The sequence below is a fragment of the Parasteatoda tepidariorum genome, chromosome 2, assembly GCF_043381705.1.
Source record: "Parasteatoda tepidariorum isolate YZ-2023 chromosome 2, CAS_Ptep_4.0, whole genome shotgun sequence".
NCBI classification, from domain to species: Eukaryota; Metazoa; Arthropoda; class Arachnida; order Araneae; family Theridiidae; genus Parasteatoda; species Parasteatoda tepidariorum.
Genome location: NC_092205.1, coordinates 14,811,830 through 14,832,282, shown reverse-complemented (window position 1 = coordinate 14,832,282; position 20,453 = coordinate 14,811,830). Strand labels below are relative to the sequence as shown.

At 28.0% G+C, this 20,453-nt stretch overlaps 1 protein-coding gene across 2 annotated transcripts in view; it reads right to left on the bottom strand.

Annotated features, from left to right (window-relative positions):
- The window catches only part of LOC107448832 (gamma-aminobutyric acid type B receptor subunit 2), a 274,252-nt gene that overhangs the window by 23,255 nt on the left and 230,544 nt on the right, over positions 1-20,453 (bottom strand). Inside the window, exons 14-15 of one of the 2 annotated variants that reach the window (XM_043051303.2) lie at positions 13,999-14,109; positions 3,949-4,182 (exon numbers count right to left, since the gene is read on the bottom strand). In XM_043051303.2, the coding sequence (XP_042907237.2) occupies positions 3,949-4,182; positions 13,999-14,109 (345 nt within the window). The remainder of the gene's footprint in view (positions 1-3,948; positions 4,183-13,998; positions 14,110-20,453) is intronic. The other variant, XM_016064184.3, reaches the window with a different exon arrangement.

Genomic DNA, 20,453 nt, shown 5'->3' with positions numbered 1-20,453 from the left:
AGTTAAAAAGAGTATTTCAAGACTTAAAACTTTTTCACATTTTTATACTTAGAAAAATATTTTTTGTTTTTGAAAACTGATGTTATGAGACAAAATTAGCAGAACAAAAACTTAGTTTTTTTCAAACAATAAAAAAATAATATTTCTAATTATATGTATTTTTGTTTGATAAAATCTTTTGAGAATTTCCCAAATAATTTCGCTTGTATAATATTTCCTTTTTTTTCTTCTTGAAATTCCTTTTTTTTGTAATACAAAGAGATATCAAATATATTTTCACGCAATAGAAATACTTAATTTTTTATTAAGTTTTTATGCCAAATGACTTTTATTGATATTTTATCATTTCTAAAAGAGGAAAATACTTGTGACTTCATTTTTTTTAAATAAAAATTATTCTTCTATTATGGAACAAAATAAATGCTCAGAATAAATACTTAGTATAAAATAAAACATTGTTATCTATAATGAAATTAAGCAAAAACAGTTGAAGATTTTACCTTTACACTTTCTGGTCTTAAAAATTGTTTTCAATTGCTTTACGTATTCTATTTTGTTATTTCTAAAGAATTGTGATTTCATTTTAAGATTCATTTAAACTGTATGCTTTTGAAAAGAAAAGTTTCAAAAAGAAATTCATAAATCAGCTGGAGAAATATTTTTTAAAATATAAATGTAAATTGTGTTTTAACGTAGCTCAGAAAACAGTTTGGTGAAAAATTTCATATAAAAATGGGAAACTTCTAAAGCAAGTGTTTCCTAACTTTAGACGAAATATTCAAAGTAATATTTATTTAAAATTTATACTTGAGTAATTATATTAAGTAGTTGATTTTACAACCGCGAGAATTTAGAGTAAAACTTTTAATTTAGTTTTAAAAAAAATAATGAATAAACATTATGTAATTTTTCTAAAATACTATATTATTTATTCTGTTTAGATATTTAAACTTCTTTTTTTTGGTGGAAGATTATTTTGAAGTGAGTTAAAATATGAACTATTGCTCGTCAAACTAATCCATAACAATACTGTAACGGCTGAAAGCTTAGTAAACGTTTTTACACATATTCATCAAAATTTAACTGTTTATGAAGCCAAAATACAAAAATATGTACTTAATTTAAATTAAACAAAATAAGTTCAATTACATATTTTTTTTTATTTCAATTTAAAAAATTATTAGATATTTTAAAAAGTAAGAATTAATAAAAGTTTATCTTCATTCGAAAATATATTCGCATAAAACGAGAAGTTAGCATCTTAAAATTCCATCCAGTTTTTTGTAAAAATTATTCTATGACAAAATTTTTTTTTTTTAGTATGATTATTTTCTTGCAATAAATTATCTCAGCGAAAACGAAAATATTATCAGTTTCAATCAACAGTTATTTGTTTAATAGAAGTATGGAAAAATAAAGTTATTTTAAATGAAAAAAAATAGTTTACTTTCTTGAAATAAATAAATAAACTATAGCTTGTTGTCGAAGGAAAATAATAATCATGTCAAGGATTTTATTTCATTTCTGCATGCTTCATTAAAATTTAGATTCTTAATCTCTCGTTTAAATCTTCATCCTATAGAACCACGGGTAAAAATTATTCTATATAATCAGTTTAGTTAAAATAGTGAATTATAATTGAATAATAGTACGTATTTAGAATCATGGATCTAGCAAAATTTTGAGCCCTTGAGTTTGAAATTATAATAGAAGACTCTGAGAGCTAATATATTTTTCTTATCTAGGAGGAAGCTTGCAAGAAAAAATATCAATTTCATGAAAAAATGTGAATAAAAATAAACTCTGAAAAAAGTTTTATTTCTTAAAAAAAATGCTGAGTTTAAAATTTATAATATTTGGCGAAAGAAAAAAAATCAACTTAAAAGCATTTTTAAAACAAATTCTTGAATGGTAATTTTACCTGTTTCACTGCGTCAATGGAAGAAAGGGTTATAAGTTAGTCGCAATAAAAAAAATTAAAAAAAAGATAAAATTTGCGAAAAATTTTAAATACCAACCGGCACTAAAAAAGTGTTAAGGCTTTGGAAATTAAAGCTTATCGGATAAAAACCTTTTAATTTCATGTAATATTGGTATTTTCCTTCAAACAGAGCGCAATTTTGGAACAAATTATTGCAAACTGTTAAATTAATGCTTTTAATGTTTTGCGCTCTTTAAATATTCATTTGCTAAAATTTCTACAGGTCTTTTGATGCAAAGGCTTTAGAAATTTCATTTATCAAAGCAATTACCCTGCTTAACATTTGCTTAAAACCAGCATTTCTTCTGAAAATTTATGTTTTTCTAAATTATTTTTTTTATATATATATTCTTATTGTACCTCCGTGAGGTATTTGCTCTAAAGGAATGTTATGCATTTATCGTTATCTATTTATCAGCCGATGGAATGGAAAACAACTCAACTGTATTTGACGCAATTGAGAGTGTCTCTTTAATTTCCAAACTATTTCCTCGCCATTTCAATATCCGTCAATAATTAGCCACGTTGCTTTTATTTATAACTGCATTTTGATTGCAATAAGAATGTAAGTTTCACGGTAAAACAGAATCAAATTAATTCAATTGTTAAATGTCTGAAAATTTGTGGATTTTGGAGAAAAAAAAATTTAAACTTCGCAATAACTCGCGTCAAGACAGATTTGCAACCTTAGTAATGACTGCAATGCTCTTAAGAGGTAGAGTTTAAGGGCTGAAAACATGCAATATTTAGCATTAATATTTGATAGTATTGGTTAGAAGACTTGGTCAGAAGATGGCAGAACTGAATAATTACATTATGCTATATTAACTTAAAATTTCGAATTTTGTTTTCATAATTTTTCTACAATTCCTCTTCTTGCAAGCAACAGTATTTATTTAAATGCTAATTTGGAACTGTTATTTATCTAAACAACAACTTTCCTAATTAAGATATAGAATAATATTTTAGTCTTTTTGCCTTATGCTTTATTTATTTTTGGTTCATAAATTGTATTACTTTCCATGTTTTTGGTCTGATTTTATATGGTATGTTTTCTATGTAATTTTATTTATTTTCTTAGAAATGGATCTTTCTGACATAAATAATACTTAATCAAATAGTTATTCTCCCCCATATGCACGCATAAGGGCCCAGAAGCATAAAGTGCCTAAAACTGTGACGTACGTCAAAGAACAAACGAAGTCCTGCAGAGCAATTTGTATCTATAATAAGTGACAGCGTTTTCCTGCGACACCCCCCCCCGCCCACCTGCCTCCGGTTGGCCTGCAGAATAATTCCGAACCCTAATCTCATACATTCTTCAGCAGATTTTTTAGGCAGCCTTTATTTTAATGTTCGGACCTTCAAATCATAGGCATTTTATTAATAATTCATCATTATCATCGTCATTAACAAAATTTTGTACTGCAAAAGTGATTGAAAAAGTAATAAATCAAGAATGTTTGCCTTGGTTTAAAAAATAATATAGTGCATCTGTGTATGATCCTGTATTTTAATAAATGAAAATATAGTATTTTAACATTAAGTTGACTTTTTTTCGCTGTGAAATGCTTGCAGAACATTTGTATTAATTAATAAGAAAATATTCTGCTTATGGGCATAAGGGTATCCCTTGCTGAAGTATTGTATTAAATAATTGTTAATTTCTCTTTCAAAATACTTTCTGTCAAGTTATAACTCTTTAATTATAACTCTAACTTTATGTAAATCAAATAACTCTTTAATCCTTTTTATAGAGGAATTTCATTCTGTATTTCAATGAGAATGCCTATAAAATCTAAGGCGAAGTTTTATTTTTCGAATATGTGTAGCCGTCAGTATTGCCGTGGATTAGTTTCTTAACTGTATGATTATCTGTGTAATAAATGAAAAAAAAGAAGAAAAAAGAGAGGAAGAGGAGAGGCATGAGACGCACACCCAGATGTATGAAATGATTGGGGCCTCACCAGTCTCACCTTGGGAACGAACACCAGGCAGAGGGTGGTCGTCGAACAGAACATTATAAAAATTGAGATGATGACAAAGGCCGCATCTTGTTGCTCCCTCAGCACAAAGGAGAGTGCGGCCCCGATCACGCACATGATCACCACGTTGTATACACTCATGCCGATGTACTTGGAATCATTGAGGGCGGGGATGCTCACGTGACGTGTCTCCCACGCTAAGAAACAACCAAAAGCCTGCAAACAATTTACAAGAAGGAATGGATTTGTTTTAAAACATATAACATAAAACAGATAAATAAACATATAAAGATATAATAGCATTAAAAAGAAACTTTAAAATATTACATTATTTGAGACAAAAATGCGTGAAATTAATTTGAGGGATTTTGTTTAACGTATACCAAAATATATAGCATAAAATACAGGGGTTTATTTTATTACCGTCTCTGAAAATCAGACCTAATTTTGGGTTTACGACTGCTAATGCTCAATTTCGTAGTCTTGTAATTTTGAAACCTATCTAGATGACAAGGGAACTCCTGGATCAAGTATTAGGAGAAATTTACATTCATGGAGGACTTTTTGATGGAACTATCCCGCAATTACGTTACATTGCGGAAATCCACGAAAAACTCCCACAGTTAGCGAGACGACAAGGGGACTTTAACTCATGATCAGTCTACCACTGAGAATATTTTACGTCAGCACTGTGGTCGGTGCGAGCCTCGTGCGGAATTCGTATCGACCAGCCATCGCTGGGATTCAAACCCGGTTCACCATACTGTAAGGTGAAAGATCTATCCCTTGAGCCCCCGCATCTCTAAAAATACAGGGGTTGGGCAAAATCATGGAAACACTTCTATCATAGCTCTATACAAACAATCTTTCATTTCTCAGCAAATCTTTTGGAGGATTTTACATGGCAAATTTGTTGACACAACTTGAAAGATCATGCTTGGAGCTTTTGAATATGAGGTCATTTTTATCCATGCAAAATTTGAATATACCCAAACGAGGGGAGGAAGTAAATGACTTTTTCTAGATTTAAGTCTGGAATTCTGAAATTAGTTTATAAGATTGCAACATTTCTAGTAGAATTCTTTTTTAATTCTAGCATTTTTTAAAAATAGCATTAAAGAAGGAAGTAAACTTTGAACTTCTTACGCTTATTTGGGTTGATGCAAAGTTTGCAAGGGTAAAAAGGACACTATTTCCAGGAACCGCGGGTAAGAATTTCAAATACTTAGCCCGTAAATTAGCTAAATATCAATATTATTCACCTATTTTCGAAAGTCTTAGACAAATGCAGATCTTAGCAATTTTTTATGATACATTTTTTCCCAGAGAAACTATTTTATGGCAGTTTGTTTCAAGCTTACATTATTTGTACCTAATTCTTATTGGTTATGCGGAAATTACTGTAATCGAATAAAAAATTCATTTTGACGTAATTTTAAGGATTGAGTTAAATATGTATTTTTCTCTCAGTGGAAAAACTCATTCACTAATACTTTCGCCAAAATTTTATCGCATTTGGCGAGGTGGCGTATGCTTAGCATGGACCTTGCATTTCTGAAAACTTCAAGCATGATCTTTCAAGTTGTGCCTACAGTTTCACCATGTAAAATTTTCAAAAATGCTGGCTGCGAAAAGAGTTATTGGTTTAATAGAGAAGTATAAAAGTGATTCAATATATTTCTTCTATCTCTGCAGTTGCTAGTGAAACACTTCAACAAAAAAGAAAATAAATGAAAGAGGAATGAAATAAAAACAAATGACGCAGAAAACTAATATATATATATATATATATATGTAATTTTACCTGTTTCACTGCGTCAATGGAAGAAAGGGTTATAAGTTAGTNTTTAAATGTTACGTAACGCCAGGATTAAATATTTTGTTGTTTTGAGAAATACGCTGCAGGGAGGCAGATACTCGTAAATGAAGTTACATGTACATACAATTAATTATATTGAATTATATTAAGTATATTAAACTTATTACTGTTAATGTATATGGAATGGTTAAACTTTTTCCATCAAAAATAAAATTCCGAAACATTAAAACAATGACAAAACCATATTCATAATTGTAAAATCTATAAGGTGCGTGAGTAATTAAATTGCAATTATTGACAAAACCATCCAAACAAAAATAACAACTGAGCGGTATTTAAAAAAAAAGTTTGTGCCATTTTATCATAATAGATTATTTCCTATATCTGCACTCATGCAAACTCTTAAAATTATTAATAAAGTATCAGATAAATAGATTGAAAATAAGCGTGATTGATACTTAAATACTTTTCAGCAGCAAACAAACTTAACTATTCCATTAGAAGAAAAAAAATGGTTTTTGATCGAGGTAGAAGGATTAGGAATGACTACTGCAGACAACAGTCGTCAAAAATATCGTTTTCCGTTAATTACTTTCAGACCAAAAGACATAGTTGATGTATTGATTTTAGGCGTTTAAATATCATCTCTGTAGACGCATTCTATTCAAGAAATAATTCATTGTTTTTTGCAGGATTAGTGAAAACAAGTCAGGCTCTTAAAATGATATTTATATTCATTACCAGTAACACAAGAGAAATTGGATTGTTTTGGATAGATAACAGTTGCTAACAAAGCTTAAATATTTATTGTTTGTTTTATAGTTTTTCATGAAAAAAGCGCTTGAAGTAATAGCTAATTTGATATCTAATATTTACAAAAAATTTTTTTAACCCTAATTTGATTTTTTTACGCTAAAACATAAATTCTAAGCAGATAAAAATTGTGATGAATGCTCTCTTTTTGGTAGGAAAATCAGCCTTGATTGTTGAAATTTTCAAACAAAAAGTTTAATAATACATATTATAGTTTATTTCCTATCAAACGTCATAAAATTTATAAAATAGCTAAAAAGTTTTGGAATACACTAATAATTCAGATTTATATTATCGAAATTAATTGCTTCTGGACAAGTCTGGGGGGAAAAACTGTTCGTAATTTCATTATCAGGTTCTAAAATTAATGCAGTAAGTACAAAAAATTTCAGAATTAAATAAAAAAGAACAGAACTGAAGCACTACTAAATTTTATATATCTTTGTATTTATATATCTTTTCATTTAAGAAAGCATATTTAAAAATAAAATAAATAATAATAACTTAAATTTTACTTTATTTTATTAAATTAGAACTAAAAAATAATCATAAGTTACGATTATGAAAAATAATCAAAATGTTATGATTCATAAAATTTTAAAAATTATTGTTTTTCTTAATTTTTTAAAATTTATTTTCAAAAAATCCATTTTATCCTCCCATTAAAAATCCATCCTCCTACTCATTGGGGGCCCCAGGCTATGGCCTAATCTGGCCTAATGAGTAATCCAGCCCTGCCTTATACCATATTCAGCTAAAACAATCAAGTAACCATCAGAAAAATATGGTATTCAAACTGCTTACTGTGAGAAAATATGTTTATCAACTGCTTTCACCTGAGATAGTTATTAAAGAATCAGAATTTTATCCGTGCAAATCATTCCCACTTTATGTCACTTAGTTCATTGAAGCTGAGTACATATTATAGCTGAGAGGGTTAATGTTTCAGTCTAGTGGCAGGTTGAACTAGTGTTCGAATGCCAGCGTTGACACCACAGTATTTCTTCCATTTCTTCAAATGAGCATTATCTTGCACTCCCCAGTTGATGACCCTGGACTACAGAAACGTGAAACTCTCCTTCCTGCATAACAACATCTCAGAACTGCTTAACACAAAAATATTGTATATCTCATCTCTAACGATAGGTGACTCCTTTACATAAACTAATTAAGCCACAAGCTTGTCAAAAAACAACCCAACAACTTAACATCAATGACCGTCTCCTTACGATAAGCTTTAACTTAATCTAACTCCAGTGTCCAGTTTAATTTAATTTTTCTGGATTTTGAACTATGCTTGCAGCTAAATACAAAACCTTATAGTTCTGCACACGTGGCTCTTTAAGCGTGTCAGTTGTAAATGGTTCCAATTCTGTGCATGTAAAGGAATGTTCCTGACCAAAAGCTTTCTGCTAATTGGATGGAATGTCGTAATTTTAGAATTGAAACTTAAATAAAACATGTTTTTATTTATTCATTCTTTGTATTTATTTTTTATCAAGGCAGGGAGCAAGATTCATATCTAGTATTTTATAAAATACTATTCCTAGCCTCATACAAACTATAAATAAGGAACTATACTAGAGATGCTTATTTTAGTAAATTTTTATATTTATACACTTTTACGAATAAACAAATATTTTATGTTTTCTCTTCAATAGATTTATCTCGTTTCCTAGCATTAAAAATAAAGAAAATATAAGCGCATACAACCCTTATTTATTTATTTTTCCAAAAAGCAAATTTTAAATAAAATTACGAAATGCTGAAAAATTTATCATTAAATAATAAAATTAAATGAAATATAGTAATTCATTTAAAAACAATTCACACAAAGTATCAAAATTAAATTAATTAAAATATCACGAAATAATTTGTGCATTAAAAGTTACTTAAAAGGTTTTAGACAGAAAAAATAGTTAAAAAAGTACGCACATTTTTACAACAAATATAACATCATAGAGCATCGATCATAAAAGCTGACAAATCTATGCATCTAATAAAAAACATAGCACAAAATTCGTGAATAGACTTTTTAATTGAGTCATTCACTTCACTTGTACAAGAAATATTTCTATAACTTTGACGTCGATAGTTCGTCGTGATATACTCTTTAATTTTTCAATTATAATTATTATTATATAAATTCTAGTAGTTGTTATAAGAATTGTAATACTTTTAATTGCAATAAATGTAATTGTATTAATTGTTGTAATATTTCTAATAATGTTATAAGAATTGTAATTTTAATAATTGTAATTGCAATAATCGTAATTGTAGCAATTGTACTGCAATAATTTTAATTGCAATAATTGTGATAAGAATTGTAATAATTGTTTTGGAAATTGTAATAATGGTAACTGATATATTGATTTACTTTTTTTATTTTTTTTCATTTTATTTCCAATGAGCTGCATTATCGGTCGTGCCGATGAGCAGACCTAGTGCTTTCTCCAGAGCTGGTATCCACTCTTTCAGGACCACCACAATGGGTGAGATACCGTTGGTCATGTTAATTTGGACGTCTAGTTTCTGCCACACTAGATGGCAGCACCGAGACTCTAGTTGGATGCTAAAGTGCACTAGGAATTTAATTTTGCCGAAATGCCAAGAGTATGTTGGTTTACTTATTTACAAAAATTGTAATTTTTAATTTTCATGTTCTTGTAATAATTATAATTAGAATTTTTAGAGTGGTAATCACTCATTTATTATTTTTTGAACAAAGTTTTCTTCAGCTATTTGAATTATATAGTTCGTAACATCTAATAAATAGGTAGGTGCACTTACGGTATGGAAATTTATGTTCAAGTCGATAGATGCAAACTATTTAATTAAGTTATTGACTTCGCCTATTACGTAATTAGTTCTCCCCGTGACACAATTGTGATGACATTAGAGCAAAATGTTACAGAGTTCTCGCAGAAAGAAAATTCAGCTCAAAATTTACCGAAGCTGATGCTGCAAAAATAATTTTTAAAAGACGTTTTTCAGCAAAATTGTTTTCGAAAATGTTCACCACGATTCATCTTCTGTTATTGTAAATTGGTTACATATCTATTGAATAAAAGTATCTTGCAGAAAGATATTAGTGCAAGAGATATTTGTCTCGAAAAGCCAGTAAAACTCTGCTACAAGGATATTAGTTCTATGATTCTGATGCAAACAGTTCGTCGTAATTTAATTATGAATACTGTAATTGTAATATTATGGTGATTTTAATAATCATTATTGTAATAACTACGAATAATTGATTTCTGCAATTATAATAATTGTAATCATAATAATTGATTTTTGCGTCATCGCAATATTTTTTTTTGTAATTATAATAAGTGATTTCCACAACTGTAATAATCGCAATTTAAATAATTGATTTTTGTTACTTTAACAGTTCATTTTATTATATTTTTCAGTATTGGGTATTTCGTGTGAAATAATTAGTGAAATCTAAAATATTCATACTTGAAATGATAGAATAAAGCGCGAAACTAATTTATTTCAATGTTCTCGTTAACAGATGCGAGCTATTTAATTGAGTCATTCACTTATCCCGTTTCGGAATAGTTCTACGATTTCGATGTCGACAGTTCGCCGTGATCTGATCATGATTTCTGTCCATGAAAGTGGGTGTACGTGTCTAATGAGCACCTTATTTCCCCGAAGTAGAAGGAGAACATCCCCCCGTGTCTTCTCAAGACGAGCATTTTCATCTGCTTTTCAAGAGAGTTTTAGAAAATTCCAGGAGAAAGCAATATGGAGGCTTTGTAATGAAAACTTTTACAAATCGCTTTCCGGATCTATATATGAAATATGGAATCTATTTATGTCAAGGGGTTCGATAAGTAAGTTTTACATAGACTTAGAAAGATTCTTGTATTGTGTTCTACACTAAATTATATTTTAAAAAATGGTGCATTATTTAACCCTCGGTAAATTCTTAATTTTAAGTTATTAAGTTGTTTAAATATTAAATATAATCTTAAGGTTCGAATAGCGAGCGTAAAAACCTATAATCAGTTTTATGAGAAGCAAAGGTTGAATGAAAAATATTTTTTTTTACCTCGAAATATTCTATCTCTGAAATCCTTTAAAAATGTAAAAAACTCTGTCTTAACTCCATTTATTCACCCGAGTATAACATGTGGATATTATTTATTATTAAGTTCTTAATAATTTACTTTTGTGTTCGTAATCATGGTATATTACAATCAAAATTGTAACCATTCTCTTAATATCAATAGCTGATATAGATGATTTGTTTAACGACAATGCAAGTCTTGGATTGATGCATGCAACATTTATTGTGATATCATTGCTAAAGACAGTGTATTGTACGCAAGCATTTTCAGTCATTCTGCGCATAGTCATATAAACATAGTCATAGACATTCAGATATTAATTCAATCTCTGAGATGGATGATAATAAAAGTTGAAACTATTTACTGCTATGGAAAGTTGAATTTACAGTGATTAAAATCAAAAAATGAGTTGATATCAGGAATGAAAATTCAGATCCTTTTTCTGAGAAACTAGAACACTCAAATTTCAATTAGAGCTCTAAAGTTTCAATCGATTCCTGAGTGCTGTAATAAGAATTTATATCCTAATACAATTTATCGTCTGTCAAAAAAATTTAGACCACTTTTAACACTAGTAAGAATGAGTTGGAGGTTCGTGTGAGCTGACAGTTCTAGTTACAATTTTTTTCTTCTTAATGTTCCAAGCAAAATGTATCCCCCCTTTTACCTCTAATCAAACTTCTAAACACTTCTCAACAAAACTGTCTACTAGACACAAAACTAAAAAGATTAAAACAAAAAAATTAAAAGCTTTATTTTTAAATAGATTAAAAAGTACCGATTTTGTCACACACACACAAAAAAAAAAAAAAAAAAAAAAAAAAAAAAAAAAAAAAANAAAAAAAAAAAAAAAAAAAAAACAACAGAGAATGAATTTCGTTGGAACCTTTTATCACCATCAAAAATTTCCTACACGTCTTCCAAAACTGGTGCGTAAGTTGCGCCGAAAATAGAACCATTTTAATTTTCTAATTCTGTTGAAAGAATATATTTTCGCATTTTTTTTATTTTATGTCATTATTATACACATTTCGCAGTTAATGCAGAACATGTCAAACACAGCTACTGTTAATAAGAGGTTTTATAATTCTTTAGATATTAATATTTCTTTCATAACTGAAACAAATATTTTTACTCATAGAAAATTAAAAATCTGAAGAAAAATAAATCTAATGATTCAAATAAATAAATTTAAAAAAATTTTTTTAAAAAATATTTGTCCACTTTTACGTTTTTTAATGGGAGTAAGTTTTAATTAAATATTTCGATGGATTTCCTGAAATCTAACTAAAGATTTTTTTTTAGTTTCCTGAGTTAAATCTTTGTTTCCACACTTACCATGAGAAGACCTTTTGTAAACATAGATCGATTCTAAGAAAATTATAATGTTGATACTTTGACAGATTCAAATAAATAAATTCAAAAAAGATTCAAATAAATAAATAAATAAAATTCTCTAAATAGTTGTCTCTTTTACATTTTTAATACGACAAAGTTTCCCTTAAATCCTTCCATGGATTACCTGAAATCTAACTAAATATTTTTTTTAGTTTTCTGAGTTAAATCTTTCTTTCCACACTTACCATGAGAAGACCTTTGTAAACATAGATCGATTCTAAGAAAATTATCATGCTGTTACTTTGACAAATTCAAATAAATAAATTCAAAAACAATATTCAAATAAATACTATTTTCTAAATAGTTGTCTCTTTCACATTTTTTAATACGAGAAAGTTTCAATTAAATCCTTCTATGGATTTCCTGAAATCTTACAAAAAGAATTTTTTAAGTTTTCTGAGATAAATCTTTGTTTCCACACTTACCATGAGAAGAGCTTTGTAAGCATAAACCGATCCTAAGAAAATTGTCATGTTGTTACTTTGACAGATTCAAATAAATAAATTCAAAAATNTAACGGTCCAAGCAAAATGTATCCCCCCTTTTACCTCTATAATCAAACTTTTAAACACTTCTCAACAAAACTGTCTGCTAGATACAAATCTAAAAAGATTAAAACAAAAAAATTAAAAGCTTCGTTTTTAAATGGATTAAAAAGTACCGATTTTGTCACACAAAAATTAAAAAAAAAAACAAAGAATGACTTTCGTTGGAACCTTTTATCACCATCAAAAATTTCCTCCACGTCTTTCCAAACTGGTGCGTAAGTTGCGCCGAAAATAGAACCATTTTAATTTTCTAATTCTGTTGAAAGAATATATTTTTCTTATTTTTTACTTCATGTTATTATTATACACATTTTGCAGTTAATGCAGAACATGTCAAACATAGCTACTGTTAATAAGAGGTTTTATAATTATTCAGATATTAATATTTCTTTCATAACTAAAAGAAATATTTTTACTCATAGAAAATTTAAAATCTGAAAGAGAATAAATCTAATAATTCAAATAAATGAATAAAATTTTTTTTTTTAAATATTTGTCCACTTTTACGCTTTTTTAATTGGAGTAAGTTTCAATTGAATATTTCTATCTATTTCCTGAAATCTAACTAAAGATTTTTTTTAAATTTCTTGAGTTAAATCTTTGTTTCCACACTTACCATGAGAAGACCTTTTGTAAACATCGATCAATTCTAAGAAAATTATACTGTTCTTACTTTGATAGATTCAAATAAATAAATTCAAAAAAGATTCAAATAAATAAATAAATAAAATTCTCTAAATAGTTGTCTCTTTTACATTTTTAATACGACAAAGTTTCCCTTAAATCCTTCCATGGATTACCTGAAATCTAACTAAATATTTTTTTTAGTTTTCTGAGTTAAATCTTTCTTTCCACACTTACCATGAGAAGACCTTTGTAAACATAGATCGATTCTAAGAAAATTATCATGCTGTTACTTTGACAAATTCAAATAAATAAATTCAAAAACAATATTCAAATAAATACTATTTTCTAAATAGTTGTCTCTTTCACATTTTTTAATACGAGAAAGTTTCAATTAAATCCTTCTATGGATTTCCTGAAATCTTACAAAAAGAATTTTTTAAGTTTTCTGAGATAAATCTTTGTTTCCACACTTACCATGAGAAGAGCTTTGTAAGCATAAACCGATCCTAAGAAAATTGTCATGTTGTTACTTTGACAGATTCAAATAAATAAATTCAAAAATAGATTCAAATAAACAAATTCAAAAACAGATTCAAATGAATAAATAAATAAAATATTCTACATAGTTGTCTCTTTTACATTCTTTAATACGAGAAAGTTTCTATTAAATCCTTCCATGGATTTTCTGAAATCTAACTAAAAGATTTTTTTAAAGTTTTCTGAATTAAATCTTTGTTTCCACACTTACCATGAGAAGACCTTTGTAAGCATAAATCGATCCTAAGAAAATTGTCATGTTGTTACTTTGACAGAACTCGAGCTCTGGTATGATCTCGATGTCTTCATTTTCTGGAGAAGGCTGAAATGGATTTATAATTCTGTGTAATCATGATTATACATTTACATTCCAAGTGAATTTTTTTTCTTCATAATATTGTATGTACAAGAGCTGCTCAAACAAAACAAGGTCATGGTGATAACTTCAGAAACACCTATGTCACCACTTTGGCTTATAATGAAATTTAAAAGGAATAGCATTACGGATTAACCAGGTCATATGAGGCATTTAAAGTGATGTAAATTCGTGTTACAATTCGTGGATAATTCGTGGATAAATCAATGTAATTCGTGGATAAATCAAAAACAGATTAGCACACAGAAGTACAATACTGTAGCTGTGAATGACCAAGATTGGGGATCGTTGACTTCCTTCGGTGAATGTTGACAACCACATAGTCGTTTTGGTAAATGTCCGAAATATATACTAGGTCTAGTTAAGTGCCACTGCTTGATATACCTTTACTCAGAATGCCCTACATCAATTGTATTCTTAGATCAATGTTACTCCTAATCTATCTTCAGCAGATATTATGATATCGAATAAATATAATAATATCAATGAATCGAATAAGTATATCGAATAAGTATAATAATATATCGAATAAGTATAATAATATCAACGAATAAATTAATATCAAATCAGATATAACAAATATTTCGGGCACTAAACAAATCAACTATGTGATTGTTGACATTCACCGGTGCAAGTGGACATTCTCAAGTTTTTGACCATTCAAGGAAACAACACTATTTTAACTGATTGCATAATTCGTTTATTCAAACATGGAGTTGTTAGAGGAACTGCAATCGACGTGACGACTGGATGTCACCACTGATGACTAGCCTGTCGCCGAAGTCGGCGGATCGGTGACTGATTTAGGTATTTAGAAAGTTTAAAATATCTGACAAGGCACCGGTGATTTTCCTTATTCGCCATCATACTTTTAGCATCTGGCATTCTAAAGCTTGTTTACCTCCATAGTTTTCTTGTGTTTGTTGCATTTCTCTTTTGTCATTAATTTGAATTTCTTCAAATTTTTAAAATATGGCTTTAATGAAAAAAAAGTTTTCAATTTCCGAATTAGAAATGATAATTGAACATTAGAGAAGTGAGTTCTATTTTGTTATTATTAATTTTAAAAGTTATAAAACTATTATGATAAGTTGTAATAACTTGAGTTTTCAAAACTTTTGGTCAGTTGACGTAAAATCGCTGAACTAGCTGATAAAACGCAAGCGTCTTCGTTATCCATTTAAGCTTCATAAAAACAACTAAAAACGTCTTCACTCTTCACGTTTGCAGTGATGCAGCTATAGATAGCTTATTAAGTCAGGCTATACATGGGAGGTTTGCTTGATTTTCCTCTACACTTCATGCAAATGCGGGTTAATTCCATCAAAAAGTCCTCCAAGAAAGCAAATTTCCCATACTACTTGATCTTGATCCAGGAGTTCCATTGTCTTCTGCATTGGGTTAAAAATTATAAGGCTACGGAGTTGAACATTAGTAGTCGTAAACCCAAAAAATTGTGTGCTTGGTGATCCTTGATGCTTGGGTGATCTTATACTGGTGTCTACACAAACATTTAGGCTTCTAGTTCTAGACTAAACTGGGCTAAATGCAGCCTCGGTTACGGCAATAAGTGTCCACGGTAATCAGTGCTGATTACGCTAGTCCGCTGGCATCTCTTAGTACGATTCACTCACTTTAAATGCTCTCATACACATTGGTTAATCCGTTAGATAAAGTCTGTAATCAATTCCTCTTTCCACCCTTTATTACTCTAAATGTTAGCACTGTTACTACTACCACAAGCCTGAGGTTAGCACACTTGGTCAATTTTTTTTATTTGAGCAACTCTTATATTTGTATAAAAAAAGTATGAGTTTTATATTAGTGGATAGTCTAAATATTTAAACAGTGAAAAATAATGAAAAAATTGGTTTAAAATGTACATGCCTTTTGTAAAACAATGAATTATTTAAAATATTATTTTTAATTATTCGTAAAAAGTATGCTAGGGCAATTTTATAAAGAAATGACCAACGTATTGTTCTAGTTGTTCACAGCCGTAATGAAATTAATACAAGCGAGTTAATATTTGAAATTGAACAGCTATTTACATTTTGAGCTGCATCCTTAGGTGACTTTTTCCTTTGACTGGTAAATGAAACTACTTATAAAATCCATTATTGAGTATCAAAAAACATCAACCTTCAATTATCGACTTATTTTTAAATTAAATATCTTTGATGGTTTGGCATAATAATCAACTTAAATTGACTACTAAACAAGCTTATTATTGTAACAGTTTCGTAATATTTACTTTATTTCACATAAAAGCGTTACTAGTTTATTTAATTTTTTTCTTATACTCGATATATTGCTTTTTATTTTCAATAAAAATCAATCGCTAAGTACCACCGATAGTGCTCTCGTTTTAAGTTTTTTGACTTATCGATTAAGGCGTTTGAAAACGATTTTTAACGCCAATTACAATGCCTATATCATATTTACTTTATATTATGAGCAAAAATAAACTTTGATGTGCTCCTTTTCCAAACCAAATATTTCAGGTGATTTCAATTTCGAAATATTATTTTTTCAATAAAGTGTGATTATTTGGTTAAAATAAACAAAATTCAAATATACAAATAAATTGTTTCAAATGAGCAAATATAAAACTTAATTAAAACTTTTAAGCTAAGAAATACGGAATATATTTTCAAGTTATTATAATTTTTTAATACTTTTAAATCCACTAATAATAGCTATTTTCAATAAAGTTTTATTTTAAAAAAAAGTTTTAGTTTGAGGACATACAATCAACTTCAAATGCGGGAAAAATTTAAATTTTTTTTCCTTAATCCAAAACATTGTTAAATAAATGATGAATTCAGAATCCATAAAATACATTTTTTATCCATCCAAAGATTCGCCAACTTTATTCTTTTATCTTCCATAACGAACGCGATTCTTTTTATTTCTTTTTGCCATATCAGAAACATAAGTTTGTCTCAAGTATGGGACTTTTACTTTACGGAGATCTGTTTTCTTTTCTACTTAAGATAGGGTTTCCATTTCTTGAAGAGGATTATATTTCCACTTTGTTTAATCTGCTTGAGAGGAACGTTACTGAATTTTCCCTTTCCATCATATATATGCTCTATAATAATGATTGCCAAAAGTATTATATAATTTTCAATATTTATTTCCAGACAGTTCTTTTTTATTATTTTTGTTGAAATGATTTATTAAATGCCATAAGTAATCATATAAAATAACATATTGTAACGGTGATATTTTATAAAATTTTTTAAATTTCCTTTTCTTTTGAAAATAATTGTAAATTGTGTAGTAATTGGTGAAAAAAATATCACTCATTTTTGTTATACAGTGCGAATTACAAAAAAAAAGAGAATGTTTTTCAAACACAAATTTTAAATGGGCAAAAACCTTGCCGAACATATCGAATTGAACGCCAAATTTAAAAATGCTTAGCCCTTCCTAAGTTTGAGCCTCATTTTTAGGCCGAAGGAGAAAAATTATTTTTATTATAAGCATAAAAAACAGATCTAAAACTCAGCGATACAAAATGTGTCATTAAAACTATTCCATGCTCTACAATAATAATTGCCAAAAATATTAAAATGTTTTCATTATTTATTTCGATACAGTTTTTTATTATTTTCGTTGAAATGATTTATTGCACGCCATGAGTAATCATATAAAATAATATATTGTGACGGTAATATTTTTTAATTTTCCATTTCTTCTGTAAATAAATGTAAATTGCATGGTTACTGATGGAAAAAAAACTCATTTTTGTTATACATTTTTGTTATGCTTGTTTATATAAAAAAAAATCTAATATTCACCTGTCTAAAATTTGTCAATAAAACTATTTTATGGGAAATGTAACATTCAGGTATCCCTACAAGTTCAATCCCACTTGAAAACTCCTTAAATAATTCGGATTCTGCATAAACAACCCGACTTATTGGTTTAGTAGTAAATTTGAATCATTCGTAACTATAAATTCCAACTACGGTTTTCCAGTTAATTTCAGAAAATTAACTATGTTACACCTCATTTTTTTTACTGTTGCGTCGCATTTTAACGTTTGCATTTTTGAATTTGCCTCTTTTAAAATAATAATATGAAGAGCTTGTCTGTGTGTCTCTCTTTTAATTCCAGAATCACTTGTTCTATCTTCCTGAAGTTTGGATGGTGACTGAAAAGTTCAAATTTAGCCCACGATCCTAACCCCCTTCGCCAATGACATCAATGATGCTTAGTTAATTTTGGTAAGAAGTATTAACTGAAATAAAAAAAAAACTACGCACTCTAATTGCTATAAACAAAAATTAAAAGAAAAATGGCCCTAATGTAAAAAATTGCAATATTTTCATTGACGTCAATGATGTTTAATTAATTATTGCAATAACTGAATAAATTAACCGAAATAAAAAAAACTCTAATTGCTATATGACAAAATTAATATAAAAATAGCACTAATTCGTTTAGGAGAAAAGAAAAAATTCATCATATTATTACTGACGCCAATAATGCGTCATTAATTTCGGTTACAGGTAGTACTGATTTTACGGTAATAAGTGTAGCTTTAATGGGTACCAAAATTAGAAATGTAGGTAAATTATAATTTATTAGTACATTTGATTAGCATGAAAACTACATCAATACTAAAAAATTTTGATATAGATTCTGTGAAAAGAGATTTATTACTGTCCCTCTCGAGGTCATAGGGGATAAGCACCGGAAAAAAAATTGGCGATTATGATAATTTTTGACTGCCAAGAGCTGTCATGGCACAACAGCCTCATTCCAAAAAATTCTACATGCAGAATATCTTCATTTATATGGGATGAACTACTGAAGACCTGTTTAGCTTCATCTAATAAAGTAAAGTTACCGGGAGCGACTAAATATGATATTAAATTTAAAAAATTTAATTATTTTAACTTTACTAAAGGTGTTGATACAAGTATATCAATTTTGTGAAGGATTTCGTAGGGTTGTTCTGGTTTGATATATTGATTGCTTACTTTTTTCCCACTCCGTACTAAGAACAGGAATTCAGCTAGTGTTTATAATAAATATGTACGCTTTCGATTCCAAATAAAATTTAATTAAGGTAAATTCAGACAGATCGAAACATTTAACTTATTAACTTCTGAGTAAAGTTTAACTAGCAACTAGCAATGCTATTAAATTTTCATGAAATATTTAGAGATTCATTATCTTCGTGTAAAATAAATTTCATAAATTAATTAGGAATAACATTAAATGCATCTCGTATTTTTTTCAACCGGAAACAAAAGACTAAAATGGTTTGTTTTAATAATTGTGTTCTTATATACTAATATGCATTCTCAATTGTTAGAGATAATCTACGTATTTACTTCTCTTATGAGGCAACAAAAACGCGGATATTTCTCTATCTAAATTTGTAACATTATAGTTATCAAAAATAATTCATTTTCAAAATCAAAAAGAAATTTTTTTCTTGAAAGAAATAACTTGACTTGTATGGATTCAAATTTCCAGTCAAAATATGGGGTAAGCCTAAATTTGGAGGGGAAAAAATTAACCCATGAGTTCAAAAAAGAGAGTGATTAAAAGATTTGTGCTTTAATGTAAATTTCACTTTTTGCATAATTTTCTATGTCGCTTTAACTAATAAAGTGAATCAAAACATTCATGCACACAATTTCAAAACTAATATTTGAAATGATAATTTTTAAGAACTTAATTAATTTTAATTAAAAGTATTTATCGGAAATATTTAATTTCATAATGTTTTAGACGGATAAAAAGTATAGCTTTTAGCAAAATGTATAAAAAAATTTTAAAACGTGTAAAGAAGATAATAATTTTTTTCCAGTATTTATCTAGTGTAAGGATACTGGTTTTTGGTAAAATTGAGCGTATTTCTCATATAATATTTGGAAAGGTACTAATAATTCCTTTCTTTAAAAAGATATTTAACTTTCTTTTAAAAATCTTTTATTCCTTTAAAATTTCATTTTTTTTTTAAAAAATGTCCATGTACATTAACGAGAGAAAATTCTAAAATGTGAATTTGGTTTGTTAATGATTCATTTGGTCAAGTAAACAATTTGCATTTTTTAAAAGTTTGCATAAATATATATTTTTAAATAAAACATTTTTTGAAAAAAAAGCTTTATATTTTTCAAAAAGACTGGAAACTTTGACAAGATAAAAAAATTGAAAATGATATTTTCTTTAAAAGACATCTCCACATAAAAAATCTTTTCTAAAAGCAATCCAAAAATCATTATTTAGTTCCTCCGAAAAGGCTATTGGCTATCAAAAATTAT